This window comes from Mya arenaria, chromosome 12 (genome assembly GCF_026914265.1).
Source record: "Mya arenaria isolate MELC-2E11 chromosome 12, ASM2691426v1".
In the NCBI taxonomy this organism is placed as follows: domain Eukaryota; kingdom Metazoa; phylum Mollusca; class Bivalvia; order Myida; family Myidae; genus Mya; species Mya arenaria.
Genome location: NC_069133.1, coordinates 16,650,571 through 16,673,177, shown reverse-complemented (window position 1 = coordinate 16,673,177; position 22,607 = coordinate 16,650,571). Strand labels below are relative to the sequence as shown.

Genomic DNA, 22,607 nt, shown 5'->3' with positions numbered 1-22,607 from the left:
AGAGTCTCAACAAACCTGTGTCGTGTTGTCCTGGGAATGCCAGAAGGAACTGGCGTTTTTCCATAACCTCATACCCTGGGTTGATGTAACAGCAATGGTTGCTCGACCAGTCGCTGTCTACCATACACGCAGTCGCCTGAATGTATCCATAATGAGTTTTACCAAATAGACTGTTTTCACAGTTCTAAGCGTAGCATCATGGTGTATGTATGTGTTCTTGTTCAATAAAACTCTAGAATTCGTCCTGCTTTTCCTAACTGCGTATATATAAGTTACGTCTCAAATAAATATATGTTGTTTCTTTTCAGAGCAGGTATTTTTTATTAGAACTTTTACGTATGCTTACCAAAAAACCCCACTATATTCGAACAAAAAAGAGGTTGACCTGTATGACTTAATCTTACAATTCTTGTTTTAAAGTAACATATTTGATCGTCTTCAAATATCATTAGATAAATAGCATGTTCCTGAACATTTCACACATATACAAGATTGTTATAAGAATAATCTTTTAATTGAATCATACCTCTGCTACAACCAATACTACCACACAGTTAATAATAACTAACAGGAAGCTGTTCATTCTACAAAATGTATATTTGCACATCCAACTTCGATTGAAATTATGCATTGAAGCTCTTGTTGACTTGTTGTACTGTAGTACAATTACGTATTTTAAACAACTTATTCCGTCGTCGACCTTAATAAAGTCCCAACTGCAAGATAAGATTGTTTTGAAAAAAAAGTCTTTTTTTCCGTGACAGTAGAAACGTGTTATCGCAATTGACAAACAAACACGAGTAAATATGCATGTAGTCATAACAAAAACAAATACGTTCGCGGTTCTCCAAATAATATATTTATGTAATTGATTCAGTGCTTTGTGGTGTAAGCATGCCAAAGAAAACATAGGGAAAACCCTCAGAAAGTACTAATCGGTACAATTCGGAACCCCTCGACCATTTTTCATCGAAAGCAATCCCGGATGTATATGACCGGCTTACAATGTCAAAATTCTTTAGATTAAACTACGCTGCAGTAGATGGCGTGAGACCACAGTTATTTTTACTATATGTTTCATATAGACACTAACCTGGCTTTTGACTTTATACACATCCCAATTGAAAAACAAGGACATGGCATCTCTAGAACAATTCAAGACACAAAATATAATCACAAGAAAACACCATGTTGACCATTGACCCGACTGTCAAAATTGAGTTCAAATACAGAACCCTTCCGCCAAGGAGTCAATCGGCTATAAACAACTAATTTTCAGACTTCCACAAGCTATATGATTTTTCCAATATTTACACTGAAAACTATCAATTTCTGCAATAGAGTGTCAAATTCAGTCAAGTTCTCTGCAAAAAGAACATTTTTTGCTTCTTTTTCATTCAATTTTAATAAAATATTGATACTTGAACACAAGCACTCTTTTTTTCTGTATTAACATCCGGATCTTGGTCAACGGGGGGTCAACGGGGGGCAGATAACTGTGGTCTTGAGCCAAATTATTTTTCAGAAACAGACTTCAAAACTCCTAATGTTCAGCTGCAGGCTATATGCAACACATACTGAAAGTTTGGCAATGATATATCAAACACTCAATGAATCAGACAAGTATTAGCACCTGTGGTATTTTCATAAAAAGCAGAAACAGCCATTTCCCTCAAATGTTAAGCCGCAAACCTTTGAAGAGCCATTATTTCCTTATGTATTGGAATAACTTGACCAAGTAAAGTTTTCCTTGTAGCTTTCAATGGTGTCTATAGAACAACACCACAAAAATGGCCTGCCTACTCTTTTAAGATTTTTTTCTAAGCAAAATTAGGTTTTTCCACTTCATCGGCTTAGTGTTTTATATAAAAAAATGACAAAGAGCCAAACTGAAATGCCTCAACTTGTCAAAATTTTGCTTTTCTGGTCCAGTTATATACAAAGGTAACAGAACTGTTCAGTTTAACACAAGAAATTTAGTGATCATGTGTTAATAGACAGTCTAAACAACACTATATGCCAAATTGTTGGCTTCCGGGACAAATGGCGCAACAAAGAAAATGGCATAAAAAAACCCACCAAAACTTAAAGATTCATGACAACTGCTAGTGTTTTCATGTATGAGGTGGCTACATGATGTAGAAAATGCAGAGATAGCATTATTATGCCCATTTTTAAAAATAAAAATACTATAAGAATCTGTTTTGAAGGCTAGATTTGGCATTAAATTCAGAGTACAGCACTTCACCATTGTCTATAAGATGCTTATTTACACCTGATTTGCTATAAATCCCACTCATTGGAATCATTTACACACAAACAAGTACTACAGAGTTGACTAACATCTTCATTCTTCTGAAATATTGGATTCAGAGCTGCATCTCCTGGATTCAGATTGTAGGACTACCGCCTGGGGAAAAGGCCACAGCTAACTGGAGCTTATTGGCACATCATGATCTGCAAGCAAGACACAAAAGCAATGTTTTACACAAATAAAACTATCTGCCACTATTGTTAAAGTTTGAAAAAGGCCTGTAAACACTCATTTGAGGCATACACAACCTTTAATATAGTCTTAAATGTGATAAATATGCAGAAAAGTTCATGAATTCAAAGATTTTCAGGACAGATTTAATAAATATATAGTCTTTTGGACATTTTGCAATCAGTTTTTAACAACTCAAAGGTAAATCTCATCTTATTGAGTACCCAGATGCATTTTGAAAGCATTCAAACCAGACATGCTTAGAATTTCTTCTTACTTGGAGATGATATTCCTTTCTTGAAAATCCTTGCCGAGAGCCGGTATGGAAAACCACACGAGACCACAGTTTTACCAGCACTGGTTCTTGTCCTTGAAAATTCCTCTGTGGCTACAGCAACCAGGCTGGCTATTAAAATAACCACAAAATTAGGGTTTTTAAAACATTTATAATGTATTAAGGTTGTGTTTTTTAATGCATGAAGGGAAAAGGCTCTATTCTTTATGAAAGCTGCTCATTTTTTATTTCTTTTGCCTTGAGAAATGTCAAGTTTTTCAATGAATAAACTGAATTATCAGAATAAATGTATGAATTAATGAATATGTATGAATGATTGATAGAATGAATTAATGATTTAATGAAAGGTGGCATTATTTCTTTAAAATTGGGATCTCATTGTGTTGCTGTGATTGTTGAAGTAGATGTTTTCTTGTCCATAAGCTGAAAATCATATGCACACTAAATAAAACATCATTCTGCATCCTATGTGCAGTAAGTTTTGTTTAATTGCTTATAGAATTTGTAATTAATGTAATGTTTGCTTAAAAGCTTAAAAGAACAAACAAAATGTGTGAATAGATGCACAATTCAGACCAAAGACTGATACAAGTCAGCAGTTTCATTAGAAAATAATATTATTATCAAAGCCACATCAGAAATGATTGACAACATGAAAGAAATTCATTTAAGAATGGAACAAACAGTCTCAATGGGCTTATATGACCAAACTTACTCACTTTGTACTTCAGTTTGGATACAATTTTCCATTATATAATCTTGAAGTACTTACAAATTACAGCATGTTGGCAAACACCAAGTACAGCTTGGCCTCTGGTGGGCAGCTTGGTGGGGGGGCTGTCTGGCTTGTTCTTCAACAGTTCCTCCTGGGTCTGCTTCCTATGTTTAAAAATCCCTTCATTATACTTTGGAATTGAAAGTGAGGCTTTCATTCATTAGTTACCATCATTTGGAGCTATTTTCAAACATTAAATTGAAAGTGAAAGTAGTTTATTTTTTAAAAATGTCAAAATATATAAGAGAATTATATATTATTAATTTATATTATGCAATATAAGATTTTAAAATTTCATACTCAAACACCAATATTCTATGGCTAAGCACTGTCAACTGGCCAAATTTCAACCAGATAGCTGTATAAATTAAGAATTTATAACAATTTAAAATAGGCCACCCCTCCTAAAGCTTCCTCTATATCAGGCGTGAGACCACAGTTATTTTTTACTATATGTTTCATATAGACACTAACCTGGCTTTTGACTTTATACACATCCCAATTGAAAAACAAGGACATGGCATCTCTAGAACAATTCAAGACACAAAATATAATCACAAGAAAACACCATGTTGACCATTGACCCGACTGTCAAAATTGAGTTCAAATACAGAACCCTTCCGCCAAGGAGTCAATCGGCTATAAACAACTAATTTTCAGACTTCCACAAGCTATATGATTTTTCCAATATTTACACTGAAAACTATCAATTTCTGCAATAGAGTGTCAAATTCAGTCAAGTTCTCTGCAAAAAGAACATTTTTTGCTTCTTTTTCATTCATTTTTAATAAAATATTGATACTTGAACACAAGCACTCTTTTTTTGTATTAACATCCGGATCAACGGGGGGCAGATAACTGTGGTCTTGAGCCAGATAGCGTAGTTATTTCAATTTTGCCGTTAAGCATAACGAATTTGCTCTTGGTAAACTTCATTACTTATGCAATTATACATTTCATTGGCAATTAATTTAAACTTAGTAATTCTAAATACATGTCATATCACTACAATCAATAAATACCATTATTTAAACGTTTAAGAACTACTTCGTCTGATGCACCGACATACAGATAAGGTTGTTTCTTTTCACTGACCGTAACAAGGTGGTAACCCAAATATTTATAGATATTTTCAATCAAATTTGGAGCTACATTCCCCGATTAGAATACAACCTACAATTTACGCCAATGAAATTGCAGAAAGGCAAACATTAAATAGTGGACTTAATCATTAAGAATTTCAACTTTCGCCCGTGTATGGTGGTCCGCCTACTGTCAATCACCCGATACTCACTCCCTGCGTGAGATTTTGTGTTGACAATGTATCAGCCAATGAGGTTGTATTCTAAGTCAGTTAGATCACATGAAGTGAATTCTTAATAATTAAGGACTCGTTCGCTACGCTCACTCCGCCCATTCTTAATAATTCAGAATTCACTTCATGTCATCTAACTATTACTTATTTATTTAATTTTACTCGTATAAACCTCTAAAAATAGAAACCATACTCACTGTTGACGTCCATTTTCCAATCATTGGCACTGCCATGACCCGTTTGAGCATTTTCAACGCAAAAAATATGTTCTGGTGCTTATGACTGCCCGCCATGATTATAGGGACACTAGGCGTCAAAATTTCGTCTTATTGTGTATCGGATATTTTTAAACGACACTGGAAATAGATATATCAATAACCCATCCAGCAGTCACACTATGAATTGGCATTCGGGTTTTTAAAAATGTCAAAAAAGGAGTCGCAGGGTTTAGTTTGTTATTATTACGCTTCTACGTAATAGTTGAATGACATAAAGTAAGAATTTAATAATTAAGATTTAGCGAAATAAGCGTAGCAAACGGGCCCTTTCATTAAAATATTACTTCAAGTCATCTAACTGCCTTACAATACTATCTCATTGGCTAACACATTGTGCACATAAAATCTGAGGCTGGCAATGTGTATCGGGTGAGTCGTATTAGGCGGGCCTGCGAAAATTGAAATTCTTAATGATAAAGCCTAGTGCTTAATGATTAACTTTCTGCAATTTTATTGTCTGAAATGAAGGTTATATTCTAAATGGAGTTTACAGCGAATTCTGATATGATGATACTCTACTTTTTATCTAAACCTTAAGTACAAACTTTAAGAAATGGCGTTCAGGTTCGTTTAGTCCACATCGATATGACACTGTATTTAAAGAGATTAATTTCGTGCGTCGCTTCATTTTCGATACGATCGAGAATAAGTACGTTGAAATCATGAACGCTTTGTGTGTTATTGCCTTAGTTGCTGTTGCTGACTATGCATATGTAAGATTTTTTATTTATATTACTGCTTAAAGATTGGACAAATTTAACAAAGGAAGATTATACTATGTTGGCATATTACTGCCGTAAGATAACCTGATAGCGTTCCCGATTTGTTTCGTGTTAACCATAACCATAACCATCGTCTTACTACGTTAACCAGTTAGTGTGTTACTTACTTAGTGGAATTCGCAAACCATAACTAGTTAACATGTTAGTGTCGTACAGTTAAAAAGGTGGCATGTTAGTGTCGTAAAGTTAAAAGGTGGCAGTTCTGGACACTTTCAAGCCTGGGTTTAGTCTAATGAGTTTTATCTTATCAAAAAGGTAACAAGAATAATAACTAGATAGCTAGATAATTATCGCTAAAATTAAGTGGTTAACACAAAACAATTCCCGAACGCTAACAGGTTATCTTACTGCAGTTATATGCCATTATAGCAACCTCATATTCAAGAAAAGAGTTGATACTTTCAGGCGACTGTTTGCACGAAGGACAGCAACTGTGCAAGCAACCAGTGTTGTTATATCGAGCCAGAGGTTTTCATAGTCAGCAAGAAGCGCCTATTGTTTCCGACAACATCAAGATTTGGCTTGGGTCAGTTAGATATTTTCATACATTTGTATTGGTATTTATGATAATAGCATTCGGAACTCCTCGGTCATTTTCCATCAAAAACAACATCGGAGGTATGCCGGTTTATCAATAGAAGTGGTTCGTAAAATGTTCAATAATATATTACTTAATTGTAGTGATAACGTGTATTTTGTAAATTTTAGTTTAAATTGATTGCTAGTGAAGTGTTTTATTTCATAAATGATTAAGATTCCCAAGAGGAAAGTCATAAAGTTTCACTGCTGAATTGAAATTACTACGTGATCTACTTGCAGTGTAGTTATATATAAAGATTTCTGACATTGTAAACCGTCCATATAAATCTGAGGTTGTTTTCGATGGAAGATGGCCGAGGTGTTCCGAATGATAATAAAAGTTATATCACTGACCAAACTGCGTGTGCCTTTTACGCTGATGTTTTATTATTTTATTATTATTGTTTAAATACACCTTTTACATGAGACTGTTCAGACGTGTGTGTGTTTGTGTGTGTGCGTGCGTGTATGCGTGTGATTATTATTATTATTATTATTATTATTATTATTATTATCATTCTTATTATTATTCTTATTATTATTATTTTGTTATTATTATTATTATTATTATTATTATTATTATTATTATTGATAATTATTTAATCATTTAGGCGTATGTGAGGACTACAAGTCCGAAGGTATGGCCTGCTCTCCCCTTGAGAAGATGAACAACAGATGCAGCTGCGGACCGGGCATGTCCTGTGAGTTTGTTTGGCTTTCTACAACCGTGCCCACCCGTCTTATTCCTAGGACGCTCTACTACCCGGGCCCCGGCTCTTACGAATGCGTTAAACATACATAATGGTTGACACAACTACTTTCAAAGGTGTTTGATTGAATTTAATTTTGTTCAAGCCTTCAACTCCGCAATAAAATACAACTGACAATTTGCTTATATTGTCCTCGAACCTTTTTGTTATCTGATACTATTATAGATTGTTTATAAAGTGGAGGTATATATTGTCGTTTGCCAAAAGACTTGTCTTTGAAACGTTGGCTATCAAGTTAAGTAATGATCGGCGCAAATCAGAGGATGGCATGTAGTATCACGTCGCACTGACGCTAAATATGAACTGACGGACTGTCCAAGATAGTTGGGCGTGCCACGGTTATACTGTCATTGAGCTTACTCGTATTATTGCTGTTGTCTACGAGTTTTATTCGCATATAAAGCATGCATAGTGTTTGTGCCATTACACTAGACTAATCATAATAATCGTTGACAGGCTTTCCATTAACGCTTGATGCACATCCGTTTCCGTTATTTTTCGCTGCGGACACATCCGTCCATGAGCAGCGTTGCCACTATGTGTTTGCGCATAATCTCTGTCACACTTTAATGAACTTTTTCCTCGACGTATAACTAGCCCTTTGACGTGGGGTGGTCGGAATATTTTGTTTGATGTAGATCTAGTGGGGTGGTCGGAATATCTAGTTTGATGTAGATCTAGTGGGGTGGTCGGAATATCTAGCTTGATGTAGATCTAGTGGGGTGGTCGGAATATCTAGTTTGGTGTAGATCTAGTGGGGTGGTCGGAATATCTAGTTTGGTGTAGATCTAGTGGGGTGGTCGGAATATCTAGTTTGATGTAAATCTAGTGGGGTGTTCGGAATATCTAGTTTGATGTAGATCTAGTGGGGTGGTCGGAATATCTAGTTTGATGTAGATCTAGTGGGGTGGTCGGAATATCTAGTTTGGTGTAGATCTAGTGGGGTGGTCGGAATATCTTGTTTGATGTAGATCTAGTGTCGTCGTTTCACGCATGTTGTTCGGGTTGACAATGCGTGTGGTTTAAACTTTTAAAAAGCTTCTCCATTCGAAGCTTCTTCTTTTAAACCATCGAATAACTCGCGCTTGTCGTTCATTGCCATGCACAACAGTGCGGACCATCTTGGCAACATGCGTACGAGGAATTACCGCAAGATGAAAACTTTCCGTATGAAATAAGTCAGTTTAAAGTTACACTCTTATTCAAAATCAATACATACACATGTATAACAAACGGAAAAAATGGAATCTTTCGTTACTTGGCAAAATCACTGTAATCAAAACGTTTGCGTTCCCAAAACTTCTGTTCCCACTAACTGTCTTGGAAACACCATCTGAGACATGTTTAAAAATGATACAAAACAAAATGTACAAATTCTTATGGAATGGAAAACCCGATAAAATATCAAGAAATCAAATAATTCAAGAATATGAAAATGGTGGTTTAAAAATGCTCAATATATCTATTTTTGTCAAAGCAATTAAAGCAAGCTGGGTAAAAAGAATTGTTTTAAACAAACAATCTATATGGGTTAAATTATATATGCAAATGACCAAACAGTTTGGAGAAGATCTAATTTTTAAAAGTTGTATGGATCCGAAAAGCACTCAAAATCTTAAATTAAAATCTGTTTTTCTCACAGAAGTCATACAATCATGGGCATCGTTTACATATAAGACGGATACTGCGATCGTAGCAAAAGAAATTATATGGAACAACAGCAAAATAAAACTCCCTAATAATAAAACATTTTTTTACAAAGAATGGCATAATAGGGGTCTAAAATATGTCGAACATTTGTATGACTACAGAAAAAAAACTTTTTGACTTTAACGACTTATCGAGACTATACGATCTTGGTACACACGATTTTTTGAAATACCATGCTTTAATCAGCAGTATTCCTGATGACTGGAAATTCCGGTTGAAAAATGAAGGCATATCATATAACACACCAACTTACTTTGTAGATAAAATGGAGGAAAATACAAAAATTAGTAAACTAGTCTACAAGAATCTTATTATACAACTTAAACCTGAAAATAGAACTCGAGAAGAAAACTGGGAATCTCAATTTGATCTTAACTCTATACAATGGAAAAATGTGTACACACAGGCGCTTAAACTAACAATAGATACGAAACTTCGGGAATTCCAATATAAATACATAATGAATATCCTTCCAAACAATGATAAGCTTTACACGTACAATATTGTTGCATCAAGGTTATGTGATTTTTGTGTAATGAACATCGACTCAAACATTCATATGTTTTGGGAATGTCATATTTCGCAGACGTTTTGGGGTGAATTTAGAACATTCATAACAAACTCTTTCAATGAAGTGAGCTTTAGAGAACTATCATATAAAACCATTAGCTTTTGTGATTTAATGCCAAACAATGAAAAATTTGGTTATCAAGTAAATTTTATGATACTTCTAGGAAAATATTTTATTTTTAAATCAAAATGTGAAGGAAAAATACCAACATGTGCCATGTTTGTCCAATATCTCAATAAACGACTAAAAATAGAGAAAACAATAGCAACAATGAAGAATAAAATCAACACCTATAATAGACGATGGCAACAATTAGAACACTTATTATCTTAGTAAAACAGCTCCAGTGTATAGTAGTATTGTAAAAGCGCATTTGAATGAAATATCCACCAAAGAACTGTACTTTATAAGATCCACTCTTTTAAAGCAAGTAGGTTTTTTTAAAGTTAGTAGGTGTTTTTTTTCATTTTTAAATTTAACATTTATATTAGGAACACTATTCCGAAACATCAAATACACACCACCTCTCCCATTTTTTTTATTTATTTTTTTTGTCTACCTTTTTTATTTGAAAACAAGTCCCAAACGCTTATAGAAATTTTCAAACAAAGAGTTAGATCAATATTTATTTGTTCACATTGATATTATTTAGTATAACGGTTTGTATTAAATGGTATGCATATATAATTATGTCATTTATAAATGTTTGTATGAATGAACATTTGGGCAATAAAAAAACAGAAACCGGAACAAACATATATTTTGACTGATAAACCTTCAACTACTTACTAAATAATGCATTTATGGAAATATTAATTAATGATAACAAGACTGTAACCGAGTATTAAATAGCAGAAAGCACAAAAGTATTAAATGTTTGGTAAATGCTTAAAGATTTACTGTGGTCTACTATAGTCTCATAAGGTAGAAATACCGTGTTTAATGTTCATTTTTCAGATTAAACTCGGAATCCTTCAAAAGAACCATCGTTTTCGACATTTCTACATCCTTTTTGGAATATCAAAACAATATTACTAAATTATGGTTAATCTTATTTGGGAGTAAGAATGCATCCTTAACCAATTAAATTTAATGTTCACTTACACAATCGAATAACTATGTTTAAAGGTGGCAAATAAAGGTTTACGCTTGAAAGATGGAACAACAAAAACGTATTACAGTCAATCCTGGTTGAACGGTCACCTGCTTTAAATGGCCACCTGCCTTAACGGGCCACTCCAAATTCCACCCGTACGTTTTTACTATATAATGTACGTGCATTAAGGGGCCAACTGTCTAACGCGGCCACGGCCACTAATTTTTGTCCCCATGAAGCCATATAAACACTAATTAGATGCAATTTTATTGCATTATTATGTGTATATCATTTGACTTTATTGTTGCTCATTTTCTAGGTCCCTTGCTATTTCTTATTTATGTAAATGACACTGTTCCTGTTATCAAAGCAAATATTGGGCTCTCCGCCGCCGACACCAGCCCGTTTATTACCGTCGAAGATCCAAAAAAGGCGACAACTATTCTCAATGGTGATTTAAATAACAAAGCATCAAGAAGATACATTATTCAAATACAAGTCATTAAATTTGCTTGCTAGGAAAACAGATATTAACAATCTCGAAAAAGTCACAATAAGTACAGCAGCCATCTATCGATATTTGGTAACCGTACTTTTTGCTTTTTATCTTATTAATAATAAAACAAGAGGCACATCAGTGCCTGTGCTCCACTGGCCAAAAGGTTCAAGCAAAGACCACCTAACGAACATTTTCGTCAAGTTTCATAGAAATACAATCATCAATTTTTGAGGAGAAGTTATTTAAAAAATTTTTTTACTTTAATAGCTCTGGCTGCCATGTTGTGCAGTGGACCGAAATGATTTGTGCAATTTGAGTAAAGGAGCACCAAACAAACATTTCTGTCAAGTTTTATCGAAAAAAGGTCATCGGTTTCGACGACAAGTCGTATAAAGTTTTTTTTTATTTTTTAACTCTCGCAGCCATGTTGTGCAGCGGACCGGAACCATTTGGGGAATTTTGGTTAAAGGGCATCCCGATGAACATTTATGTAAAGTTTCATCAAAATCTGATAATCGGTTTCTGAGAAGATGTAGTTTAACGTTTTTTTTCTATTCTTAGCTCTGGTGCCCATGTTGTGCAGCAGACCAGAACTGTTTGGGCTATTTTGGTTAAGGACTACCCAAGTAACATTTCTGTCAAGTTTCATTGCAATACAATCATCGGTTTCTGAGGAGAAGTCGTTTAAAGGTTTTTCTATTTTTACCTCTGGGGGCCATCTTGTGCAGTGGACCGAAACCATTGAAGCAAATTTGATAAAGGACCATCCAAGGAACATTTCTGTAAAGTTTCATCAAAATCTGATCATCGGTTTCTGAGAAGATGTTCTTTAAAGGTTTTTCTATTTTTTTGCCCTGGCAGCCATGTTGTGCAGCGGACCGGAACCATTTGAGCAATTTTGGTTAAGTACCACCCAAGGAACAATTCTGTCAAGTTTCATCAAAATCTGCCTATCCGTTTCAGAGGAGATGTCGTTTAAAGATTTTGCTATTTTTAGCTGTGGCGGCCATATTGTGCAATGGACCAGAACCATTTGAGCAATTTTAATAAAGGACCACCCAAGGAACATTACTGTCAAGTTTCATCAAAATCTGCCGAACCGTTTCAGAGGAGATGTCGTTTAAAGATTTTGCTATTTTTAGCTCTGGCGGCCATATTGTGCAATGGACCGGAACCATTTGAGCAATTTTGGTAAAGGACCACCAAAGGAACATTCCTGTGAAGTTTTGTCAAAATCCGCTTATCAGTTTCAGAGGAGATGTCGTTAAAAGTAAAAGTTTACGCACGCACGCACGCACGAACTCACGACGGACAATCTGTGACGACATAAGCTCCATGGCCTTCGGCCAGTGGAGCTAATGACAAATTCGTCCAAACGCTATTTAAACTCGGCAAAATTACTGGAATGCACTTCTTATTAGACCATTGCATTTTTTCAAAACTAAAGTATACTTAAAATTATTTAAACGAAAAAAAGCCGCGATACATTTTGACTTATGAATGTTAACGTATACTTTTGTAGATTGAAGTATTACACCATGATGTGTTGCCAACCTTAAACGTAAGTAATATGACAGGTGACAATTCTAAAGAATAAATGTGTCCTGATTAGGTGTGTTTCGCCTTATTGTGCCTGCTGAGTCCAGATTTAAACTTGAATGCGGAGGGACACTGTGAACATTTGTGACGCGTCATGTCCCTGTGTTTAGCAGACATATGGTCGCTGAGATTGGTCGTATCATCACATTTGAACCCACAAACATCACAAGTTAGCTTCAACTGGCCACTTTCGCGTAGTTCATGTCTCTTTAAGTCCGTTGCAAGAGCAAATGATTTGCCACAAGTTGCACAAACGTGGTATTTCGTCTCGCCATGTTTGCTGCACCTGTAAAACATGTCATGTCACAAGTTATAAGGGATGCCCGCAATCTGGTACTTGAGTATAATGTATTAAAAACTCGAAAATTTAAATGAAACTTCATCAACATTACAAACATGCAATGAGTCCCTGGATGTGTAACATATTTCTCAGGACGATAAAACAAAATACTCAAAATGACCTTGTCCACTGAAACAAGGACCACATTATAATGTGCGAAACGCACCCTAACCCCCCACCTCATCCCGATCCCCAACTCAACCACCAAACGTTGCAAACACAGACTTACAAAAGCAAATCTAATCCTCTATATAAATAGTCATAATCATAGTATTTAAGTCAGTATATTATTATTACTCCGGCAAGAAAATATCTTCAATCTAACCTGTGTCTTGTTAAATGTGCACGGGAAGTAAAACCCTTCCCGCAACAACGATATGGCGATTGGCCAGAATGCCTTCTTTCGTGGTCTAAGAGGTGTTTCTTGTTTTTGAATGGCATCCCGCATTCTTTGCATACATAAGGAGTCTCCATATTCTGAAAGTATACGAATAACACAAAATTAATATTCCTATCCAATCAGTTGACAATCTCTCACAACAAATACATTTAAAAGTACAATCACACTTTCCTTTCAGAAATTTGACAAATTGATTAAATGTTCAAATCCGAGAATCAGTTGGTCAAGATTTTTAGGAAAACATGAGGATTTAAAAGAAACGAGTATCAATTTTATCGGAGCACTCGTTGAATGGGCAAAGAACGAGTGCGAGTATAAATAAGCTTACGCACAAACAAGTTACGGGGTTAGTTGGTGACCCGATATGGTTTCCTGTTGCCCTGTATATACCATATCGGGTCATATACTAACCCCGTCACGTATATATCACGTCGACGATCTGTTAACATGTTCAAATGTTGTATTTATTTATCAGAATAATCATCTGAATCGGAAATTAGACACCATTTTGATACGATATAAATTTGGTGACGCAATATGGAAAAATATGAGGTCACCGCTTGACCAATCCTGGGACAATGGCGTTGCGTCATTAATGTTGGAAGAGTGATTAAGTAAAATGTAGGTCGTAAACACATTTAAAAAAAAAAACAAACAAAAAAACAACAACGCTGAATAGATAGTTGTTTACCTTCTTAAAAATTCGATTCTCATCATTCCATATTAAGGTCATGAGTGTGTCCAAATTTTATCACGTGATGACAATATTTGCGAAAAGGATACCCACATGATACCTACCTTTGACATCTCAAATATAAAGTTAACTTTGCTGTAAGTTTTTCTATTTTGAATTATAAAAAAAATCTAACAGATATTTGATATATACGTATTTATCGTTTTTATTCATTTATTAATGTATATGTGTTAAATATGTTGTAGTTCTTTATTTTTATGCCTTGTTTTATATATTGGATCATCGTAATTAGCTGATATTGGTTGACTTTGGTATGGGGGTTACGCCATAACAGAGATGCGCTCTAACTCCCAAATAAGATTAATTACAATAAAAACAATTGTTTTGATATACCAAAAATAATGAATAAATGTCGAAAACAATTCTGCTTATGAAGAATACCGAGTTGAGTTTGAAAGAAAGGTGCAGAAAGCACGGTATTTGTGCTTTATGAGACTATAGCAGATTACAGTAAATCCTTTATCATTCACCAATCAGTTAATATTTTTGCTTTTTTAGCTATCAAATACACGGTTACAATCAGGTTCTCAATAATTAATATTTTCCATAAATGCATTATTTAGTGAGAAGTTGAACGTTAATCACTCAAAAGTTATGTTTGTTATGCATGTGCATGTATTGATTTCGAATAAGAGTGTCGCTTAAAATGTGTAGTTAACATAAAAAATAAATGAAAATTTATGGAAAGACATACACTCATTTAAAGACTTAATTTAAATATTAGTTGGGTGTCATCTTATTAACCGTAAGAACAGCAATGTTTATTATTTTAACCAATCATTTCACTGGAGTTCATCACGTGACGCGTCATAACCAATGCTTTTGGTTGTAGCCATTCTGAGAAATAATTCGACGTGGGCGATTGCCGAACCAAAGTTCAGAGATTTTTTATTAACCTCCTCCTGATCTTCTCCTCCTCCACAGTGATTTTTATGCAGTATTATGATTTCGTATAATTAACATGTTCTTCCTGTTACAATTTTTATGGTTTACACCCTCGATATTAATCGTATCCATGTCCTTACCTCATGTGTGTAAAGTATTATTGTTCTGTTGTTATACCAGCTATGAAGTTTTTGAAGAATGTTTAGTTTCTATTTACTTTATGCATTTCTTGCTTATGCTAACAATGGATGACAGAGGAAAATTACACGAAACGAGGAACTCAATGAACATGTGTATCCATGGTTTTTGACTCACAGTGTGGCATGCTTGACATGATAATGTCGGCTCAATGTGAATACACTTTAAATTAGAGACAGAAGTTAAGCAAACGAAATTGACGGATTACTTTAAAAAATCAATTTAAAAATTTACATGTAGTTGTTGACTAATTGTTGGTGTATTTTGTTAATGCTATGCATTAGCTTTTATCTATTGACCATTGTAAACACACTTAATACAGGTTTGACTGTATCTACATTAAAGTTATGGAAGCCAGAACCGAGCCACATTTAGATGTTCTCTGTGTATTCATTCTCAATTTACAAGCGAATGACTCTATACAGTCTGAAAAAATGGTATGATTCATTCGATTCCATTTGTGTCGTCAGATATTGTTTGACGTTCAACTACGTGCCACAAGTCATTCATTGATAATTTCTGGTCCATGCGAACGTGTATTTCGTCGTTATATTTAAATTCGTACTTGATTTTCTGAACGGTAAAAATTGAGTTCATTTTGCATGAACCGGTAGACCTTTCGTGACCTTTGTAGGCGGAGTTTGGCAAGAAAGCAATGCTCTGATTGGGCGCTGGTGAATCATCGCGCGTAGTGATCTAACTACGATCTACTTTATTGCTAAATATAGCAGGGCACATGTTCTAATTTTGCATATTTTCCAAGAACCGCTTGCGCGGTTGATGGATATGCAAAATCGCGGCCGAGCATTCATACTGCATGAACGCATACAAATAAGAATCAATCCTTAAATGAATGCTCTCTATGGCATCATTTTCCACATACTTCCGAATAAAATATTTAAGAATGTTATTGTTTCTTTCCCATTTTATCTATCAATCCATGTACCTGTAACAGCAGAAACTTCAGATTAAGCTTCACGTTTCCTTCCAAAATTAAATCCGTGTTAAATCGTCGCATTTGTTCTTTATTCAGGAAGACTTAAACTTTCCATGCACACACTTTCAAGTTTAAATCTCAATCTGATTGAAACTATTAAAAACAAATACATGTTTTGCATCTGTATGTTTTTAAAGCGTTTTCTTAGGTCTGAAAAACGTCCCCCTGCCCCCTCCTGAGCTTTCATGTACGACTACACGTTCATCGATATTAACATACTTTCTTTACAATCAGTTTACAATAAATAAAGTGTATACTACAAAGCCATGTATGTGATAGAAAACAACTTGAATCGAAAAACATGATGTAAGATTATTAATTAATAGAAATCACCACTAATCTGTCCCTTTCCTGTGTTAATGTCATAATTAGCAAAACCACTAAGCTACCATGTGTACAGTGGCTCAGTCATATTGGCAGTTATTATGACGATCTCTGTCATAATCTGCAATTCGTTTTTGACCACCTACGTAATTTAAAACTTTGACACTGAAGTTGTGTGCTTCTTTTTTTTTTAAAAAAATCAATAATTCAAACAGAACATAGGTGGAAATTGCATGTTTATTTTGTATTAGGAACAATGCACACATCAATGTATTCACAAACGTATGGATTACAGCACATAGATCTATTTACAACAAAATCACATAAAACTTAACATACATATAGGATGCTCTAGGACATTTCTAATCTTTGCTTGCATTTGCAAATTGAACAACATGAAATTGACTATCGCTTTTGTCTATGTGAACACCGTCAAATTGTTATCAATTGATTGTAGTAAAACACTAGCATATGCTTTAACGTCAACATGTGTTTACATTATTCATAAAAGTTACATATAAGTTGTTTTCACTATTTCTGAAGTAAATATACCATAAAATGTTCTTAGAAAGAGCAAATATTGATGATGATGATGATGATGATGATGATGATGATCATTAAATACATATGTTTCGAATAACGTTCAATATATGTTATGGCAGAAATATATAAATATAAAGCCCAACATATGCTCAAACTATACAAACATTCTCATAATACTGCAATCATTTTTTATCATAAAATAGCTCTACAACGGTGAGTGTTGTGTTATACATTTTTTAGATTTTTTGTGATAAGACAGACCGGATCTTGTCGCAAATTGTTTTCCACATGTGCACTTGTATTTTTTCTCCCCGTAGTGAGATGCATAATGGTCGTCCAAGTCTCTTTTTACATAATATTGTGTCCCACAAATGTGACAAATGAACCTGGCTTTATTATGGAATATCCTTGCATGGTATGATAAATCGCCTTCAGTGGCAAAACATTTATTACAACAAGAACATTTGAAAGACTTGGGCTGGCCATGTGCACTGCCTCTGAAAAAAGATAGAATAATTATTACAGAATCTTTTTGTAGTTTTTCTCAAAACAGTCAAATTTCTTACATAAATGCATTTATGTTTATTAAACTTTTGGCTACTGAGCTTGTTTTTGTAGTTTTTCACTTAGTATTGGCATTGGCATATCATTATTGCCGATGCTGATGGTACATGTACATGACTTGTCAGTCTGTTTATAACTATCTAATGTATATGCAACTATTTTGCTGAAGCAAAAAAAGAACTTGATAATGGCCGTCACCAGCACAAACAAAACAGCCTACCTGTGACGGTTGAGGTGGCTTTTACTATAAAACTTCAGTCCACAGCATTCGTGTGGAGCAGATCCTATGTGCTTTCTCTCATGGACACTTAATGCTCCCCTATTCTTGTATACTTTCCCACAAATTCGACACAACAACATTCCCTGAAACATGTAATATACTGGTAGCGATTGGTACAAAACAACTTGGGTAGTGCGTGGTTTCGAAACATTGCTATTTTCGGAATGTAAAGTTTGAGCAGTGATATAAGGAAAAAGCTTTTTGAAGCATCTTAGCATTAATTTAACTCAGGACACAATTTTAAATAAACTACAGCATTGTTCATTCATGTACAGAGACACTTTAAGGGCTGTAACATACATTATAAAAACTATGAAAATATAGAACAAAGCAATCAAGACCTTTAACACTTCAGTTGCCACATTAATTTTATGTTATAATTAAAATTAAAATAAATAAATAAACACGAGATCGAAACTTTCGCACTGAATGAATATTTCTACCTTGATTTAAAAAAGGCAAAGCTCAATAATGAATGAGATTAACCTTAAACTGTTCAAATTTTGTTACAATGCATATTGTAATTACATATCTATGTGGAGGATGAACTATCATGAAACATCGCCAAGTGACTGTAGCTCAGCATGACTTATAATGTTAAAGATTATTTACGTCCATCTCAAGTTAATATAATTATTAAATACAATCAATTGTGTTGAAATGTTATATGATCATAAACTTGTTGGTCTATTAGTTCTACGAAGAATGTTGTATTCATCAAATGAAACAATATTCACTTATGTCTCTGGCTGAGGTCAGTATTTTTTCATAGCTTTAATTGTACGCATGTTTGCCTTGCCAAAGCATGGTGCTCTTACCAAAGAGAGGTAAGCCCAACGATTTGTCCTACCTCGAACAGCAAAGGCTATCTTCTATCCGACTTTGCAAAAGTATGTAAGTATTCAAACAAAAATATATCGATTATATCTAAATAAAGCCCATGCTAAGCGTACAACTGTTTTCTTTGCATAGCTAACAATTTATTATCGCCAGTGTAGCCATCCCCCTCTCTGTCAATATGGCGCCTAATTAACAAGTAAAATAGGCTCTCATTTCATTTAAGGAATGAATTGCGGGTTTGATGTCATTATCGGGGTATGAACGCAATTTAGCTGGTCTCATTATCGGGGTATGAACGCAATTTGGCTGGTCTAAGTGTGTGGAGTTCGAAGGACTCTACGCGTACTTTGACCAGCCTAATTGCGTTCATATACCCGATAATGACATCAACCCCGCAATTTATTTCTTATATTTATACCATTAGTTCATTATTTTATTCAAGAAACGTTAAAAAAAACTTCATTTCATTTCGGATTACCAAAAGATCAACCACTTGAAATCACTTTTTTTAAAACGTAAAATTGAAACACTTTTGGCAACAAAACGTTTAAAATATAACAACTTTGCACTTTCTAAAATGTTAATTTATATTTTACGGGACCTGCTGACACAATACAAACACTAACAAGATCAATAGTTTTCATGTATATTGTTATGCGATGAATTGCGATCCGAACATATCCGAAGATGTTGCGCAATTGCCGAAAGGCAGTTCATTTAAGGAATGGAAGTTGAGGTGTAAAAATTAACAAATTCAAACAAACAGTCAAGTAAAAACTTCAAGCAACTGTGGTTCATTATAATAGTAGCAGCGCATTACTGAATATGAACGTGTATGAAGCGTTCAGTATTAAAGTTAACCAAACAATGATGATTCAATTACTAGTAGTGTATTTGTGTCAACAGCCGCATAAATAACATTAAAATATACTAAGATCTCGGTCATCTGTTATTTTCACTCAAGGGGTCATATTCGTATCGTTAAATCCAAGTAACGCTATTTTATTGAAATCTTTAAATCTTGTTACTCAAAACAGTTACTATGGACCATACATTTCCTATTGACCGTAATAAATGGATTGTTAAAAAGTGAACAATAGTCAATAGCAAGAATTTAACAATTGGCGTAAACATCAATAGCACGGTGCAATACGATATATTTACTTTTCGTACATACCAAGTTGTAACTTAATGTTTCCTACTTTATACATACTTATAATCAGCGATAATGTTGTTACATATATGTGAAACATATATACAGTGCTTTCCATTTTACACTGTATGTTACATAAGAACAAGTCACTTAAACCTGTAATGTATTGTTAACTTAAAAACTGTCATCTCGAAAGTATTTTATTTTTTCATATACAACTGGCAAATGCAACATGAATATGAGTAGACTATTAGGTAAAGGTCAGCTCAGTTTAAATCTAAATTGAATATGCAGTACCCCATAATAAGGCGGTGAGCATTGGACTTACACACGGACCACCGGCGGTGTACAAACAGCAAAAATTGTCTTCATTCCCTTACAGCTTTTTACAGGGTAAATACAAAATTGCTCTCTGTTTCAAACCATGTGAAATGTGAAATGTTTCAGCTTAGATTTGGCAAAAAAATACTGGAATTATATTTTACCCTTATGTTCAATTCCATTTAACATTCTACATTTAGTGTTACCAATTTTGTTTTATGTTACAATATTATGCAATACTTGTTTATTTGTAGAATTTACCCTATTACTTTTGGAAGACACTAATAAAAAAGAAAATCGAGTCGTTTTATAAATTTATTTCAATGTACATCAATTCGTCATGACCAGTAAACATAATTGAACACATTTTTGAAAACTCATGCAATATCAAAGTGACATTCTTATTCAAAATCAGACATACACTTGTGCAACAAACATCAATTTTGACAGATATACCTTTATCTTCTTACTAAATAATGCATTTATGGGCAATATTAATTACTGATAACAAGATTGTAACCATGCAAGAAGCTTAAAAATATCAAATGTTTGATGAATGCTGAAAGAGATTACTGTGGTTACTATAGTCTCATTAGGTAGTTATACCGTGTTTTATGTTCATTTCTTTCAAATTAAACTCGGTATCCTTCATAAGAACCATTGTTTTCGACATTTATTAGTCATTATTGGAATATTATAACAATATTTTTAATGGTGGTAAAACTCTTTTGGGAGTAAGACTGCATTTTGAATAACGCTTCGGTTAAACACTGTTCGATAACATATAGAATTACTAATTAAAATGTGTCATTCCCTAAGAACAGCTTTCCAAGGTTCTTATTTTGGAAAAGTAAAATAAAAATAAAATGACATGACCCACGATTTGGGTTCGGATTAATTCTTACATTGAGATAAAAATGTAAAGAAAACCCTATGCATCGTTTTATTAAGGATTAATGAAACTGAATCGACCAATATCTGCATATTTAATTTAACACAGTTATATGTTACAATACATTGTTACAACATTTATACCGTCAATTTCACTCAATGTATATACCTTCTATAATGTTTCCATTTTAGGATAACAACAAATATTGAAAATCTTCTATAATTTCAAGCTTCATGATCAATAAGATGTTTCGCTGTGACTTCATGTGACGTGAAACTGAACAGCGCATGATTAGAAAATATCATACAGCAAAAAAGCAATTGTATGGAGCAAGTGACGCGGATCTATTTTCTATTGTCTTTTTTAAACAAATAATTAAATATAATTTATAAAAGAGCCTAATAAAACTTGCACTATCATTACTAAAGGGAAGTTTCTTTTTGTTTTTAAAAACATACTTTAGCCATCGAGCAATATCAAATGATATCAATCAGTTTTAATTAAAAACTAGAACTGTAAGCCAAAGGCTAACGAATACCCCCCCAACCCTTCCCTGTCTAGGTTGTTTGCCCTGGTCATTGACATCTGAAAGTTTGAAAAAGATTTATAGAAAAAATGAGAAAAAATGACCAAGGATTAGGCTAGACAAAGCTGTATAATTTTTGCCTATTTTAACTTATTCAGGGGCCATAATTGGAGACATGATCATGTGATTCCAACCACAATCACAGGGGCAAATGTTCTCACCATGGCTAAAAGTTTGAAAAAGATTCATTCAAAAATGACGAAGGAGTAGGACGAACAAAACTAATTTTACCCAATTTAACTCATTAAGGGGCCACAACTCCACTCAGGATCATGTGACTCCCACCAAATTCATGGAGGCAAAGGTTTACATCATGGCCATTAATATTTGAAAGTTTGAAAAAGATTTGCTCAATAGCTTCAAAGAAGAATCCTGGACAAAGCTAATTTTGCCCAATTTAACTCATTAAGGGGCCACAACTCCACTCAGGATCATGCGACTCTGACCAAATCCACGGAGGCACAGGTTTACATCATGGTCATTAATATTTGAAAGTTTGAAAAAGATTTGTTCAATAACGACAAAGATGAATCCCGGACAAAAAAAAACGGACGGACAGACGGACAGACGGACAGACAGACAGACAGACGGACAACCCGATTCCAGTATACCCCCCCCCCAAACTTTGTTTTGGGGGTATAAAAAGGTTTTTAAATGTTGCAACAATAGACCGTTTGCCTAACACTTTGTAAAAATTGAATTAAATTCAATCTTTGGTATTGTTAGGTTTGCGTTATTTATAAACATCATTATAAACAACATAAAAAAAACAGACA

At 34.1% G+C, this 22,607-nt stretch overlaps 2 protein-coding genes and 1 long non-coding RNA gene across 4 annotated transcripts in view; 1 reads left to right on the top strand and 2 right to left on the bottom strand.

Annotated features, from left to right (window-relative positions):
- Positions 1-2,400: 2,400 nt before the first annotated feature.
- LOC128211103 (uncharacterized) lies at positions 2,401-3,611 on the bottom strand. Its single transcript, XR_008257211.1, has 3 exons — positions 3,553-3,611; positions 2,763-2,891; positions 2,401-2,457 (listed from the first exon to the last, which is right to left on the bottom strand). It is a non-coding gene; the product is annotated as an uncharacterized LOC128211103 (long non-coding RNA).
- A 2,180-nt stretch (positions 3,612-5,791) lies between these two features.
- LOC128211050 (U3-aranetoxin-Ce1a-like) lies at positions 5,792-7,399 on the top strand. Its single transcript, XM_052915441.1, has 3 exons — positions 5,792-5,861; positions 6,336-6,456; positions 7,121-7,399. Exons 1-3 carry the CDS (start codon positions 5,811-5,813, stop codon positions 7,309-7,311), a joined length of 363 nt encoding a protein of 120 aa, XP_052771401.1. The 5' UTR covers positions 5,792-5,810; the 3' UTR covers positions 7,312-7,399.
- A 2,789-nt stretch (positions 7,400-10,188) lies between these two features.
- LOC128211136 (zinc finger and SCAN domain-containing protein 12-like) overlaps positions 10,189-22,607 on the bottom strand; it is a 36,524-nt gene continuing 24,105 nt past the window's right edge. Inside the window, exons 4-5 of one of the 2 annotated variants that reach the window (XM_052915578.1) lie at positions 13,420-13,571; positions 10,189-13,040 (exon numbers count right to left, since the gene is read on the bottom strand). In XM_052915578.1, the coding sequence (XP_052771538.1) occupies positions 12,764-13,040; positions 13,420-13,571 (429 nt within the window). In that variant the 3' untranslated portion in view covers positions 10,189-12,763. Of the gene's footprint in view, positions 13,041-13,419; positions 13,572-16,916; positions 17,693-17,979; positions 18,123-22,607 lie in introns of those variants that run through there. The other variant, XM_052915577.1, reaches the window with a different exon arrangement.

Coding starts and splice junctions, on each gene's coding strand:
- LOC128211050 (XM_052915441.1), top strand. CDS start 5,811: ATGAACGCTTTGTGTGTTATTGCCTTAGTTGCTGTTGCTGACTATGCA. Junction 5,862..6,335: donor CTGTTGCTGACTATGCATAT/GTAAGATTTTTT, acceptor TGATACTTTCAG/GCGACTGTTTGCACGAAGGA. Junction 6,457..7,120: donor AACATCAAGATTTGGCTTGG/GTCAGTTAGATA, acceptor TTAATCATTTAG/GCGTATGTGAGGACTACAAG.